The sequence below is a fragment of the Spermophilus citellus genome (genome assembly GCF_964194105.1).
Source record: "Spermophilus citellus genome assembly, chromosome: 6".
Lineage (NCBI taxonomy): Eukaryota > Metazoa > Chordata > Mammalia > Rodentia > Sciuridae > Spermophilus > Spermophilus citellus.
The window spans coordinates 17,215,070-17,230,230 of record NC_138187.1 but is presented as its reverse complement, the minus strand read 5'-3'; the positions used below and the strand labels follow the sequence as shown (position 1 = coordinate 17,230,230).

Genomic DNA, 15,161 nt, shown 5'->3' with positions numbered 1-15,161 from the left:
GTGCATATTCAATCTGAACACATTTGGAATAATATATTAAATCGCGTGCAATCGACTCCATTCTTTCTATTAATACTCTCCCATGTCCGTTTCGGAAAGACCTTTCTCATTCCCACATAAGGACATTTCTGACGTAACACTGTTCTTCTAAGCAACTTTTTAAATCACTCAATTCACATCATTTTAAGAATGGCAAAAAAAAAAAAATCCACTTCGTGCATTGCTGGATGTCTCACTTTTATCTATTTTAATCTTCAGAATACTAAGTCTCCAGCGAAAATTTAAAAAAAAAAAAAAAACCACATATCAAACTTGCAGCATGTCTACTAGATTTGTCATTCTCTTAGAGGTAGCTGATTCATATAGGAATTCTGGGTCACAGAATACAAAATGACAATCTCTCTGGCTACACCGGCCTTGGCTCATGCTCTTCAAACGCACAGAGCCTGCTCCTGCCTCGGGCCTTCACACTCACGCCTCCCTCTGCTGGGACTGTCCGCAGGTGACCCACGGGGCCATGTTCATGGGCCTTCCTACTTCCTGGGAGCCACAGGTTTGCCTCACGTGTCTGCAGCACCCCCGGAGCTCAAAATCACTCCCAGGGAGGAAATGCTTCACCTGATTCTTGCAATTTCCCAGTAGGATGTGGGAGCAGGGAGTGACAGCTTCCTAAGGGCCATTAGGAAGCTGGCTCAAGTTCTGGGTTCCCACTTACCAACACTAAAAGCTGAGCCACTTTGGTTGGTTTTCCTTTGGACCGAAATGTGGACGGTAACGTAGAACGTCCTTGCAAAGATTAGATGTGATCGTGAAAGTGGAAATATTTTGTGAGACCGCAGAGGGCAGATACCTCACAGGAAGGACAGCAGAGGCTTCCGGGATTGGGTCCTGGAGTCTTGCTGCACCACTGACCGACTGTTGGACAGTGCCTAAGTGACTTAATTTCTCTGACTGTCAGCATTCCTATCTGTGAGTCGGGGTTAGTAAGGGGACCTCTCCAACAGAGACGCTGGGAGAGTGAAATGTGATCCGACACAGAGGTTTAGCATGGCACACCCTGGAGAGCTCATCATCGCTGTTTGCTGCTGCTTTGGGTCTGGTTTGTAGCACTGTCACTATTAAGCATTGTCACTTGGCGGTGATGCAACCTGCTACGCTCACCAAAGCGTGGGTGCTGAGTACAATGGGCTGGTGAGCCAGGGCTGGGCACCCCTGAGCCTTTTATATGCAAAATTGGATCCTGGTTAATCCCTTCCACTTCAAGATTCCCGGGTGGCTGGAAGGAAGCATTTTTTTTTTTTTAAGACCTACACATGCTAGATGCTCAACACAGAAAGTCAGTTCTACTCCGGAAATGGAAAAACCAAGGTGCAGAGGCACAGTGCAACTTCACTGAGCAGGTGAGAGGCAAGCAAGTCTCGGTTAGAGCTCAGGGTGGGGCCCAGAGGCAAGCAGTCTGTTGGGGAAGCCACCCCAGGTGTGTCAGGTACAATAGGAGCCAGGTGACCTACACTTACACGACTTCATCGTGTGACAGTTTAGAGCAAGGCCCCTTAGGCCAGACTGCCTGGGTTCAAATCGCAGCCCCCCCCCCCCCCCCCCGCACATGAACTACTTACTACCTGAGTGACCTCAGGACCTTGTTCTACGAAATGCAGATGATAACAGAATCCATCTGAGAGTCGACGTGTGGCTCAGCCCTGTGCCTCACATATAGAGTAGGCACTATTATAAATCCTTGAAAATGAAAGTAATGTATGCAAAATTAAAATACATGTGCTTAGCCAAAATAAAAAAGTGAGAAAAAATAATTTAATTTGGGGTATTTCACTCCGTGAGCATATGTGCAGAATTCAGGTGAGGTGGACATGGAGAGGGTACCCGTCCTTCCCTCAGCCAGGCTCCCTCAGCTCCTGGGGCTACTTGCTACTGGCAATTGGTGACAAAATTCCTTGAGAAGGAGTCCGGGCCCACACAATTCCCATGAAAACCCAGGCCTACCTCGTCAACGCCAAAAAGCAGCACCAGGCTCAAAGAAAGACCTTCAGGACACTCTCTGTGACTGTTTTCCAAATAGTCAGTTACAAAGGAAGAGGCTATGTTCGAGTGAATATTAGTCACCAATGACTGATTCCTTCCCCTCTCAGCCCAGCCAATGGAAATCGAAAGCTGCATCTCCAAGTACTCTTGGCCTCTCCTCTGAGAAGGTCTCCTTCTTACCCCATTTACCAGGTCGGGACTGTCCGTCATCTGCTGATTGATGTCCAAGTCAATTTGGGGAAAAGAGACGGAGCAGAGAGAGAGTCCGGAGGTTTCCATCCTAAGGGGCTCAAGTCCTGCTGATTACCACCTGAACATCTGCAGGCCTTCTTTCTCCAAGGTAAAGCTGGAGGTGTGGACTATATAGCCAGGTGACCTTTCTCCCTTGGTATTTGACAAGACATTCACTGAAGGTTTTTGCTTACAGGGACTCCCCACCTCTTTTACTCAAAAAATTTATTTTAGAAGCAAACTTTCGTTCCCCCTTGGAGCACAATAGTGAACCAGTTCCTTATCTTGAAAACCGTTCAACAAAGGGAAAGGATGAAGCACCAGCCCTTCCTGTGTGAACAGGGCCTCCCAGGAATCAGCGAGGGGGAGCCTCTCTTTATAAAAAGCATTCCAATTAGTCAATAAAAGAAAGGGTAGAATCAGGGGATCCCCACCTTGCAGACCTGATGAATGAATAGACCTGGGTACTGAGGGCCAATGGCTGGCCGGCCGAGTCACTAGCCCCAGCTGCCTCTCTGCAGGAAACTCAAAGCACAGACCAAGCACGCAAAGGTGTTTCAAGATGAAAACCCAGAGAGTGAAATGCTACCTCTGAAACAGCAGGACCTTCCGCAGATCAAAGAATAGAAGGGATTGGGGGAGAATCATTAGGTGAGAGATTTAAATTAGAGGCACGATACAAAAGCATCCCGTCTCACAGGGCGCGAGGGCTCTGGAATCAGCAGAGGTGGAGAACAGGAGAGAGTCAGAATTCATCTTGAAGAATCCCTTAGAGCATCTTTGGGTCACAGGCCACTGGCCTTGAGAAGCCGCGGCTGTAAGGATGAACTTCACATTTCTTCGCACCGGGGCTCTGGGCGCTTCTTTCTTGGCTGCGAGACCACAGTCGAATGGGAACCGAGACCGGGTGAGGATCTGGGGTGGGGTTGGAATTGCAGGGCCTGGCGGGGACTGTGGGGATGTCTCCGTGACTCGGCAGCCATGGCTGTGATCTCATGGCCTCTGCCTGGGACACTGTGTCCAGTCCCTCTATTGTCTTCTCTGCTTTGTGGTCTCAGGCAAGCCCCCGCCCCACCCTCATGCAAAGGTCCCAGGCAACCCTCTGAGATGCTCTTGTGCATGTTTCCAAAGGGTCTGGAGGGCCCAAGGCAACATCTAGAGGTGTGTGTGGACCTTGTCCCCTGTCCTCAAGTCACCCCTTGCTGTTAGGAAAAGGCCCTGCTCTGTCGATTATAAAACCAATTGCCTGTGTGCCTTTATCTGACCTGGACAGCGTCTGGCTCGGGGGAGCGTGCAGCTTCCCAGTGACCACGGCAGGGAATCCGCAGCCGACTCCCCTGGGCCCACAGCTGCAGGCTTCTAGAATGTGAAGGACCCAGCTATGGCATTTAATGGGGAGGGGGGTCCCTGAGGTGGCTTTTTGGCCAAAGCCTTGGGGAGGCTGCCCAGGGCCACAGGACAAGTTACCATGGTCTGGAAGCAGGAGTGGAGCTGGGTCAGGAAGGGCGGCTTCCCGGGCAGGGCCAGCACCCGCTTCTCCACCATGGTGCACTCCACGTCGTCGTCTTGGATCACCACGTCCTTCTTGAGGATCTTCACGGCGTACAGCTCGTCTGTGCCCTTCCGCTCCGAAAGCATGACCTGCGGAGAGAGCCAGCACATCAGGGAGGTGAGAAGGGGACCCCGCGACACCTGGGGGTGGCTGGTGTCCATCCACATCCTCTCCCAGCTTTACCCGGGGGCTCTCTGTAGACGAGAGACGGTGGGTGACCCTTCCCACCCACCTCAATGGCTGGACCAAACCAATAAGGATGGTTCCAGGAGCCATGAGATCTGTATCAGTGACCAGCCAACACGAACAGAGGAAGAGCCCAAGAGCCCACCACGGTACCTGGCACATAGTAGCTGTTCAATAAATACTTATTGAATGAGAGAATGAGTGGATGCCTGATAAAACTGAATTCGGGACACTTGTCCCCTTATTTATCCAATTGCACCACATTCTTTAACCGCCTACTAAGCGCTGGGGAGGTAGCAAGAAACAAGCCTCCATGTTCCCCAACCCTGAGCCCCAGATAGGAAGGAACACTTGGAACCATGAATTACAGGGATGATCAAGGTGACATTTTCACAGCCTTTCCTGTTGTCTTGGGGCTGCCTTCTATGAGGGTCACCATGAGGTCACCATGAGGGCTGTGGCTCATAGACACGATATTGTTTTCATTGGCTGTGTCCATGCCCACGGGGACAATGAGCACCAGGTGGTATTCTCAAGAGGCTACTTTGGAAGCTCAGGGCAGGACCCTGTTTCGGAGAGAACTAATCTGGTCTGGGAGCTTCTGGGAAGGCTTCCTGGAGGAAGGAACAATCCAATCAAAGTATTTCCAACATGCCCCGCGTCAGATATTTAGTATGCAATATTAATCCCCGCCGAGTCTTTGGGCTTTATCAATACACGAGACAACCACTGGGTTTCATTTGTCATTTATCATCTGCTCTGCCCAAGGCTCTAGGAAGTCGGAGCCGTTATGAATGAGTCTCATTTTACAGGACTCTGAGGCATCGTCGAGCAGGTCACCTGCCGCACCATGATTCAGTTAGGCACAGGGCCAGGATTTGAACCCAGGACTGTCTGACTGTGTTTCCTGAGTTGCAAAAAGAGCCCTCTAGGAGCTCAGGAGGTTAAGGAAAGACAGTGCTCATGCCTAGCTGGAGGACCCCAGGATGCGACAGGGAACTGGGGCCAGAGAGAGAGAGACTCGCAGAAGGAGACGAGAGGAAAGGGCAGCCGCTCTGCCCAGCCCAGCCACCGCGCTCTGCTGCCGTCCTGAAGGTGAAGTCGGAGCTCGTGTGCCAGGAGCCTCTGTCTCAGCCTCTGTCTCCCCAGCAGCACGAGAAAATGTAAACTCTGCCCGTCTGACGGGCGTCGGCTGCCAGGCCTCCATTCCATCCTCAGGACAGACCCACAGGCTCAGGGGACCAGGCAGCGAGCACAGTGTCGGATTGTGATTCCCATCCCCTCCCGTCTCTCCCTGGTACCCAAGGGCTGTTGTCACCAAAGCAGGAACAACAGGAGGAAGCCACCGTCCTGAGATGTAAAGAATCCGATGCAGATGGAGGATTTTCTGCTGCCTGATACTAAAGACGGGGGCTGTCACACGGGCAGGGAGGAGGCAGGGGGGTGACTTGGCCAGAATGCGAATGAGCCCAGGGAGAGACACTGGAGATGGGGGATGAAGAGCCTTTTGTTGAGGGGACCCTGGAGGACCCTGGTCGGGGGCTCGGGGCTCGGTGCTGAGGTGACTCAGTGCAGATATCCCCCGTGACCCACCACCACCCTGAACCCCCTGCTCCTCCACCAGGCTCAGAGGAGAGGGTCCTGGGGACCGTGCAGTCACGACAGACCATCGTCACCTTCTGCATGGAAGGGAGATGGGACAGAACGGCTGAGAATGTCCCCCTGCCTCCGGGGACCAGGGGAGACTTTCTACTTCTGTTTCCAACATGCCCATTCTACAGGCAAACAGACGGAGTCTCCGGGAGATTTAAGCCACTTAAGCCAACATCAGAACCCAGACTGGGTCGTGCGTGCTCAGCGTCCTCCGGGCTCCCCGAGGCCAAACCACGCCTGGACCATGGCTTGTTCTTGTCTTTTCTTTGGACATTCATTTCCCAGGGCCTGCCACACCTCTTCTATGCTCTTCCTCTGACTAGAAAAATCCGAGATTCAGCTCCGACGTTACCTCCTTCCATAACCTTGATGATCCACGGAGACCCAATCAGCCACTCCCACCCCAGGCCTTGGGATTGCTTCATGTCTATGTGGCTGATTTTAGCACAGACTTTTTCCCAACATCAATCATTCCTGAGCTTTTTTTTTTTTTTTTAACATTTTCTCCACCCCCTAAAACTATTGCTTAGCATTAAAAAAAAAAAAATCGAACTGCATGCTTGGCCCATGCTAGACACTTCATTCACGTTGACACAGGAGAGGAACCATGCCGGTGACCACATCTTAAAATGTTCCTCTAAGTGGAAATCATCTTTTATTAATTGTCTCGCCCGGTCTTTCGAGAGCTCCCAGAAACTTGAATACCAACACAGAGGGCGTGGGCTGGCTGCTCAGCTGTCCCGCCATCTCCAGGGCCAGGATTCCAAACAGATTGGGAGGATGTGTTGAAGCCGATGTTCTTATCAAATTCCCAGCCACATCTGTTTCCCAAGAGGCCTTCGGGGAGAGACGTGATAAATACCAGAACTCAGCAGATAAAACAGAGGAAAAGTAGCCCAGGGAGTCCTGGCTGGAAAGAAGTGGGTCGTGATGAACTTTGCCAGCGAATCCCCCAGGTGGCAAAGTGCGTGCCTGGAATTCTTTGTCCCTGACTGTGGTCGGAGGGGGGAGTGCCCCACAGTGGTTAGGGCATGGACTTGGGTGGGTGTTAGAGGTGGGTCCCGAGTTCTCCCACAGCCTCAGCAGTTGAACCTGGGGCGGTCCCCTTAACTCTTGTGAGCCTCCGTTTCCTCATCTGTAAAAATGGGGGATGGCAACAAGACGTCGCTCTGGGTGGTGCCCAGGGAGCTCTGGGGGATCATGTGTGCAGACCACGGCCCTGCACTCATCCTGGCAGGATGGACCCCTCACACCGGGGGGGTTGGACTCGTGTCCTAGAATGGTCCTAACAAGGAAGAAGAACCCGAGTGGCTTCACCCACTCAAGAGTTCTGAAGGTCAGGTCCAAAATCCAGGTGTTGGCTGGTTCCTTCTGAAGACGTTGAGGGAGACTGGGTTCCATGGGTCCTGGCTTCCGGTGGCTGCCAGAGATCCTTGGCTAATAGATACGTCACTTCAGTTTCTGCCTCTGTCTCCACATGGTATTTCCTCTCTGTGTCTGTGTCCAAATGTCCCTCTTCTTGTAAGGACACCAGCCATTGGAGTAGGGCCCACTCTGATCCAGAATGACCTCATCTTAATTCCATCTGCAAACACCTTTTGTCCAAGGAAGGTCACATTCATAGAGATCAATGGTTAGGACTTGAACATGCATCTTATTTTTGGAGGGGGGGGGACACAATTCTACTCCCACCCATGGTGATTAACCTCAGTATCATCTTTCCAGAGAAGGAGCAAGAGGTGACCCTTGAACAAAGCACAAATGTCCAGTTTTCAACTGGCTGAGGAATTTTGTCCTAAGGGAACTGGGGGGTCCATATTTGCTCACTAAAGTAACAAGGCAGAGACCGTGAAGGGCAAACGCTCTGCTCCCCACATCACCCCAACATTCACAGACACTCGATCAAAAAGTCCCAGGTCCTGCTGAGTTACTCTCAATGCCTCTCTTACACTTCTCTGCTAATGCATTAGGTGTTACTAGCTCTATATTCGAAATATATATATATATATATATATATATATATATATATATATATGCCCAATCCAAACTCCCAGCTAATCAGAGCCACAGGGATCCTCAGCCTGGTTTCCTGCAACTGCCTCTAATTGCTTCTCTGCAGCCACTGTTTCTGCTCCCAGCCTGCGTGATCCTTCTACCCTGCACACAGAGTAGAAGGATGCTGCTTTCAAAACTCCAATGATTTTACTTCTTGCAGCTTTAGGAGTCTTGTCGAGGAAGTCTGTCCCTAAGCCGACATGATGGAGATTTGGGCTTACATTTTCTTCTAGTAGACGCAGGGTCTCTGATCTAATGCCTAGGTCCTTGATCCACTTCGAGTTGAGTTTTGTGCAGGGTGAGAGAGGTGGGGGGGTGTTCAATTTCATTCTGCTACATATGCATTTCTAGTTCTCCCAGCACCATCTGTTGAAGAGGCTATCTTTCCTCCAATGTAATCAAGAATCAATAAATGGGATGATATCAAACTAAAAAAGCTTCTTCCCCGCAAAGGAAACAATCAAGAGTGTGAAGAGAGAGTCTTCAGAATGGGAGAAAATCGTTGCCACCTGCATCTCAGATAAGGCATGAATCTCCAGGATATAAAAAGAACTCAAGAAACTTACCACCACCAAAAAACCAAATAACCCAATCAATGTGTGGGCAAAGGAACTGAACAGACACTTCACGGAAGAAGAAATATGAATGGTCAACAAATATATGAGAAAATGTTCAACATCTCTAGCAACTTGAGAAATGCAAACTAAAACTACTCTAAGATTTCATCTCACTTCAATCAAGAAGGGCAATTATCAAGGATACAAGTAACAAATAAATGTCGGTGAGGATGTGGGGGGAAAGGTTCACTCATACATTGCTGGTGGGATTGCAAATTGGTACAACCACTCTGGAAAGCAGTATGGAGATTCCCCAGTAAACCTGGAATGGAACCACCATTTGACCCAGCTATCCCACTCCTTGGCATATACCCAGAGGATTTAAAAATCAGCATACCACACTGATACAGCCACATCAATGTTTATAGCAGCTCGATTCACAATAGCTAAACTATGGAACCAAACTAGGTGCCCTTCCGCAGATAAATGGAGAGAGAAAATGGAATGGAATATTACTCAGCCATAAAAAATGACTTTATGACCTTTGCCAGTAAATGGATGGAACTGGAGACTACCACGTGAAATCAGCCAATCCCCAAAAATCAAAGTTCCAATGTTCCCCTTGATGTGGGGATGCTAACTCACAACAAGGCGGAAGGGAAGAATAGAAGGTCAGTGGATTAGACAAAGGGGAATGAAGGGAATGGGGGCGGGGGGGTGTGATGGGACTAGGAAAGACAGTGGAATGAATCTGCCTTAACTTTTCTATGTTCATGTACAAATACACCACCAGTGTCACTCCACATGAGGTATAATCACAAGACTGGGGTCCTGATTAGAATAAGAGGTACCCCATGTTAGCAGAAATATGTCAAAATATACTCTACTATCGTGTATAACTAAAAAGAACATTTTTTTTTCTAAAAACTCAAATGAGTTCATGTCACCCCACCTTCTGAGGACCTTCACCTGTCTTCCTACTGCCCTTAGGACAAAATTCCGTCACTCAGGGTCCCTGCCCTCAGTCCTGACTGAAGGACTCTTTGTCCACATCATTGGGAAGAGGCTCCTCCCACAGGGGATATGCAGGCTCAGTAGCAGACAGGACTTTTCTGGGGAATCAACAGAAAACCTACCAACTTCTAAAAATGGCAAGGGGGAGAAAAGGAAGGTGAGCTTTGGTTTTCAGACACTCCCCAACTCATCTTGGCCGACTTGCAGATTGGCCAGAGCCCCCCTGCAGACTGGGTCAAAGATGAGGAGCTTCTGGGCTTCAGTAACCTGCCCTTGATGACCAGAGACCTGGGGTAAGAGGGAAAGCTATTCCAACTAGAGCTCTTACAGCCTGTTGGATGTGGGGATGGAACACGGACAGGAGCCCATCAATTCTAGGACCAGGATGAGGATTCCCTGGTCAAACTCGTGTTAAGAACATAAGGTACCAGTAAGAACTCAGCAGATGGTGTCCACCATGTTGTGTGTGGCTTCGCCTTGACTTTGGAGATGATATCCCACCATGTTCTAGGTCATCTTGAAGGCTCTGATTCTACCAAGCCTATTTCTATGGCTCAAACTTTGAATTAAATTTTCTAAGCATATAAGTCCACCCACACATATATTCAAATGTGATGGCCACCTGTTGATGGCCACACCTGTTTAAGTCATGCAACTGGTCCATCCCTTTGCCTCCTGCTGCAAGGAGAAGTTCACAGTCTAGAAATGATTTGGGGCTTCTAATAGCTTGTTTTGCAGAAAGCAAACCGAACAGACTTTTGCTTATTGAAGACATACTTCAGGAAAAATTGAAAAGTGATATAATGGGGGAGAACAATGCTCCTTGGGAGTTAATAGCGTAGATCCGTAGGGGACCGAATCACATCTTGGAAAGAATGTTCCCTTTCACTAGATGAAAAGAAGAACAGCGATCTGTCTCCGCCATGCAGAATCCACTCAGACGCTGGCTGTCATTGGGTCCTTCCATGATTTAGTATTATGAAAGGCCTTCCGGATTGAACAGGGACTCGCTGTGTGAGGGACACCCCAGTCTTCCGTTTCAGCGGTCGGTCAGGGTGGCAGGTTGCATTTGGAAATGAAGCCACGTCACACCTGAGATTTAATCAGGTTGAGTTCTTTGCCCGGGAGCAGTCAAAGTCAGGGAAGTGTAAAAGGAGGTTTAGAAGGGAGGTGTGTGATGAGAAACTGATGTGACTCCATTTTTTAAAATTAATAAATAACAGCAGCTTCTACCTCAAGGCCTGTCCTAAGGAAGGGGGTGTGACCCTTGTCCTTGGAAAAACCCACCGAGCACTCCTAAGCACATACCCACCCTGCTGAGTTGTTTGTCTGTAAATAACAGGAGAGGTCTGAGGCGCCAGGTGTCCCTGACTCAGTTAGGGTAGGTGAGGACCCATAGCAACCCCCTAGCAACCACCAATCAGCATGAGACAGGGAGAATACCTGGGATGCAGATGACCCCCCAGGAGTTTATGGTGGTTGGTAACATGTTGGGAAACCATGTAGTTCAGCACGGACACCCCTCGTGGCCTAAACCAATCAGTTCAAAGGAATCCCCCTCTTGTACTAACCAATCACCCCTACCCAACTTGTTCCCGCCAGTGAATGTGCTACTCAATGTTAAGAGCTGTTGTTTGATTTTCCCTTGGTATGGAATGATTTGCTGTGTGATGTTGGGACGCATAGAGTATCCCCCCAAATCCTATAAAATCTCACTGAACAAAGGACCGACCGGGACTCACTCCCTGGGACCGCTGCATCGGGAACGGTTGTGAGTCCAGGCTCGAGCTTGCAATAAAGACTCTTGTGTGATTGCATCGGATTCGGCTCCTGGAGGTCTCCTGGGGTCCCACGAATCTGGCGTAACAGTGACTCACCCCAGTACTGGGAAGGGAGGAGGGGGAGTGGAGATTTAGACCGGAGCAGCCCTGCCTGCTGCTCAGGTGTTCTCAAGGAAGATCGGGTCAGGTCTAATAAGAAAGGCTTATTCTCCTGGGATTCCTCCAACTCCCCTTATTATTATTATTACCTTTTTCTTTATCTTGTTCTAACTTCTAGTGGAATAGAGGAGGAGGACAGAGGGGAGGAGGGATGGGAGAAGAGAGGAGCTACAGAATGAATGAACCCAAGTATACCCTGGACAGTTGGAATATGGCACAGCGAGTTCCACCTTGATGTCTGCCTCTAGAACACTGATTCAGAAAAAAATCAGTCAACAAATAGAAGGAAGAGTGACTAGGGGAGCGGGGGAAGGGAAAGAGGGAGTTGCCAGACTACAATGGGCCCATGACATTCCATGCATGGATGATCGAGACAGGCTCACGACCGCGTCAGAACCACAGGTTAATAAGAGCACAGATCCACACACTCATAAAAATATCTTTTAAAGGAGAAATGTTTCACTGGCTTGTAATAAGAAAACGCCCCAAGAATGATGATTTCGACACTCTGGGATGTTATCGATCAGCTCTGATTAGTGACCTGGATAGAGTTGATATTTATCCATTCCTAGGTATCGAAGGGTTCTTCTGGGCTAAAATCAAACCCTGGTGAACTTGGAGGACCTGCTGCTAAGTGGGAAAGAAGCGAGGCGCAGAAACACAAGGGCCAGGGGATCTTCCCTGCAAAAATCTAAAATAGTCAGAAAAAAACAAAGTAGAAAGGTAGTGGACAGCGACTGGGGGTGGGGTGGGGTGGGGTGGGGTTGGGGCAGAGGTCGGATAGAGTTTCCACTGTAAGATTAATTAGAACTGGAGAATCTCTGTGTGGCAGGGTAAGTAGCCTTAATAAGGTTGTATTGTGTCGCTGAACTATGCTGAGGCAGATCCTTAGTGTTCTCACTACAAAAGAAAAATAAAATCAAGGGGTAAAAAAAAAAAGTAGGGAGGGGGGAATGCCTAAAAAAAAATAAATAAAACAGAATAAACCTTGGTGACATGCATGGCTCAGTGCAATTTCTTTGAGTTGTGTTTGACAAAGCCAGATGGTTAAAATAAAAGCCGATTTAATGTGACTGTTTTCTAGACGGTTCCTGGGAAAACAAGCCAGCAATGGGTGCCTTTTACCACAGACAATGCAAGGAAACCCTTCTGAGTCTGTCATTCATGGGGACAATTAGGCTGCACAAAGGAAGCCCCTCGTCTCCCCGCGTCCGATCAGCCCTGGGAGCCGCAGCCTCTCTCTGCAGTTGAAGTCGCAGACGCTGCTAATGGAGAACGGGTTTCTCCAGGCAGAAATGGATGGTGTTGGGTACCGGGCAGGCTGTGTACCTCCCTGGGGTGTGAATCGGGTGCTCCGTCTGTACAGCTGCCTCTGTCTCCTCATCTGTTCAGTGGAGAGGGTCGCAGAGCCTACCTCATAAGACCTCCGTCGAGGTGAAATAAGCAGCACCCTATAGACACTCAGATGAGCTCCCAGTATCTCCTCAACGAGGCCAGGGCACAATGTGACAAACCCTGGCACCTGTCCCCCTGGGAACCACCTACATCTGTGGAAGCAGGAAGGAGGAGGGGTGCTTTCCCCAGGGTGGGCTCCCCTCCTGCTTCCTGTGACCCTCCTCTTGGGGACAGCTAACGGGACCACATGGATCCCGAAGTCTCAGGGGCCCAGCAGTGTCTCCTTCCTGGGATTTTAGGTTTCTAGGAGAGTCTAGATTTGGGAATCAGACACAGAGACTTCAGAAGGGAAAAGGGTGTCATGTGACCATAGAGACGGACGGTGGTGACAGGTTGGGGACCCCAGAGACATGGGTTGCTTATCCTGCTGGGGCTTCATATTAATATATTTGACCACCCCCGGGGGCATCGCGAGACACACAGGAGCATTCCAACCTCTCCCATAAGCACCCCCTTCACCCACTCCGGCCCCACGATCTGTCTGGAGCAGACAGAGGGGTGCAAGACGTAAGTCCCCAATGTTTTCTTTGCCCTGATCCAATCCATCGTGTTGAGAACCAGGGACCTCATCTCACTCTGTGATTCACCGTCTTCTGAGGAGCGGGGTCAGAAGGAGCAGCCAGCCACTCCCCAGAGGAGAGACCTGGGAACCGGGGAGAGAGGAATTGGGGAAGATGAAACCGTCCAGCTGTCAGGATTGCACATGGCGGTCTGGGGGCCACGGGAAGGTGGGAGAGAACCAAAGAGCAGGCAGGGATCCAAGATCAGACAGCAAATGTCGAAAGGTTCTCTGCAAGAGGATTAAGGGAACAGGTAGCAGCAAGTTGAGCTCCCTGTGAGCCACAAGATAAAGGAGTCCGCCATATGGTGCAGGAAGATAGAGAGCAAAACGACTGAGGAGCCGGGAAGTGCTTTTGTCTGTAGGTTACATAACCATGCCTAACGTGTGTGCATGTGTGTGTGTGTGTGCATGTGTGTGTGGAGACATACGGCTAATGAGATTAAAATTAGGATAGACTCCCACAACTGGAGTTCAAAGCTTTAGAGAAGGCCTTAGTTACTGCTACCCACTAAACTGCCTTTTAATCTCCTCAGGCATTTTTTTCCCCCTGTGGAAATCCAGGGCTGCACTTGGCTCTGGTAGAACATGCTACAGTCTGGGGCTCGGAGCTCTGGATTGCTCTCCTGTGACCACAGAGCTGGCCAGAGAAGCACCTGGATTCCGGGGACTTCAGCCTGGGGAGGAGGCTGCCGAGGGGTACGGGGTGGGGATGCTGGTGTGGAGAATAGGAGTGGAACAGGCAGGGCTGGGGTCGCTGTCTTTGCAGGAGCTCATGAAGGCACTTTAATTTCTTTTAAAAAATCAAAGGGAGCCGGGTGCGGTGGCGCACGCCTGTATTCTCAGCGCCCCTGGAGGCTGAGGCAGGAGGATCGCGAGTTCAAAGCCAGCCTCAGCAACGGTGAGGCACTAAGCAGCTCAGTGAGACCCTGTCTCTAAATAAAATACAAAACAGGGCTGGGGATGGGGCCCCGTGGTGAAGTGCCCCTGAGTTCAATCCCTGGTACCCCCCCCCAAAAAAAAAACAAATGGAAAAATAAACTTTAAGGTTGAAGTGTTTTGATATATGATATTAATATATTTGTCTTTATATCACTGAAATCACAAGATAACATACTGGATTCTTATTTGTGGAGGAAAGAGGAACCTACTGATATCACAAAGATCTTGTAGCAGTTTCTAAAAAGTTGCTTCCTAGGGGGAGGGGAAGGGGGAGGGGGAGGGAGGTGAAGGATAAAAAGACTAGTGTCTGGGAGACACGTGGACGCCGAGGTGAAGAGTGCTGTTGGAGATGGAAAGAGGCTACTGGGTTCATCACGTCCAGGTCTCGCTTCCTCACAGCTGTGTGATCTTGGAGAAGTCACTCAACCTCTCTTACTGTCTGCGTTATGATGTAACAGGGTTGTTATCGAAGCTGTCCTGCAGAGTCCTGAGAATCACTATGATGTGACTCGGGTGAAGTCACAGCACGGTCCCCGCCGATCCGCATGAGTTCAGTAAATGCCAGGGCGAGAAGGAGGGTGTGTGTGGCATCAGGATGGTGGGGGTGGGCGGTAAGGGTCAGAGTGCAGGTTGACAGTTGCAGAAGAGCCCGTTGAGGAGCAAGTGCCAATCCTAGAGTAGCCTGCAGGACTTGGAGGATCCCAGGGGGTGGACGCCCGCACCGTACAGAAGGGCAGTGGCCCTCTCCAGAATCCCTGCAGATGACTCCCACTTCCAGCGGGCATTTGCCCCCGGATGGGTTCCTGGCCAGCACGGTGACGAGAGAGAATGCACGGCAGCCCTCTGTCACCCCCCTGTCACCCCCTCCATCACCCCCTCCATCACCGTGGGCTTGCAATCTGTCTGAGGTAGCAGCTTACAATGGAAACAAGGTGTGCCAACTCTGTGAGGCACTTTGGGGGGAAAGGTGAGAAAAA

The 15,161-nt window shown here is 50.1% G+C and overlaps 1 protein-coding gene across 2 annotated transcripts in view; it reads right to left on the bottom strand.

The window, feature by feature from the left end:
* Positions 1-15,161, bottom strand: part of PRKCB (protein kinase C beta) — a 294,712-nt gene that overhangs the window by 53,130 nt on the left and 226,421 nt on the right. For both annotated transcript variants that reach the window (XM_081299668.1, XM_081299667.1), the window contains exon 10: positions 3,739-3,912. In XM_081299668.1, coding sequence (XP_081155794.1) covers positions 3,739-3,912 — 174 coding nt within the window. The remainder of the gene's footprint in view (positions 1-3,738; positions 3,913-15,161) is intronic.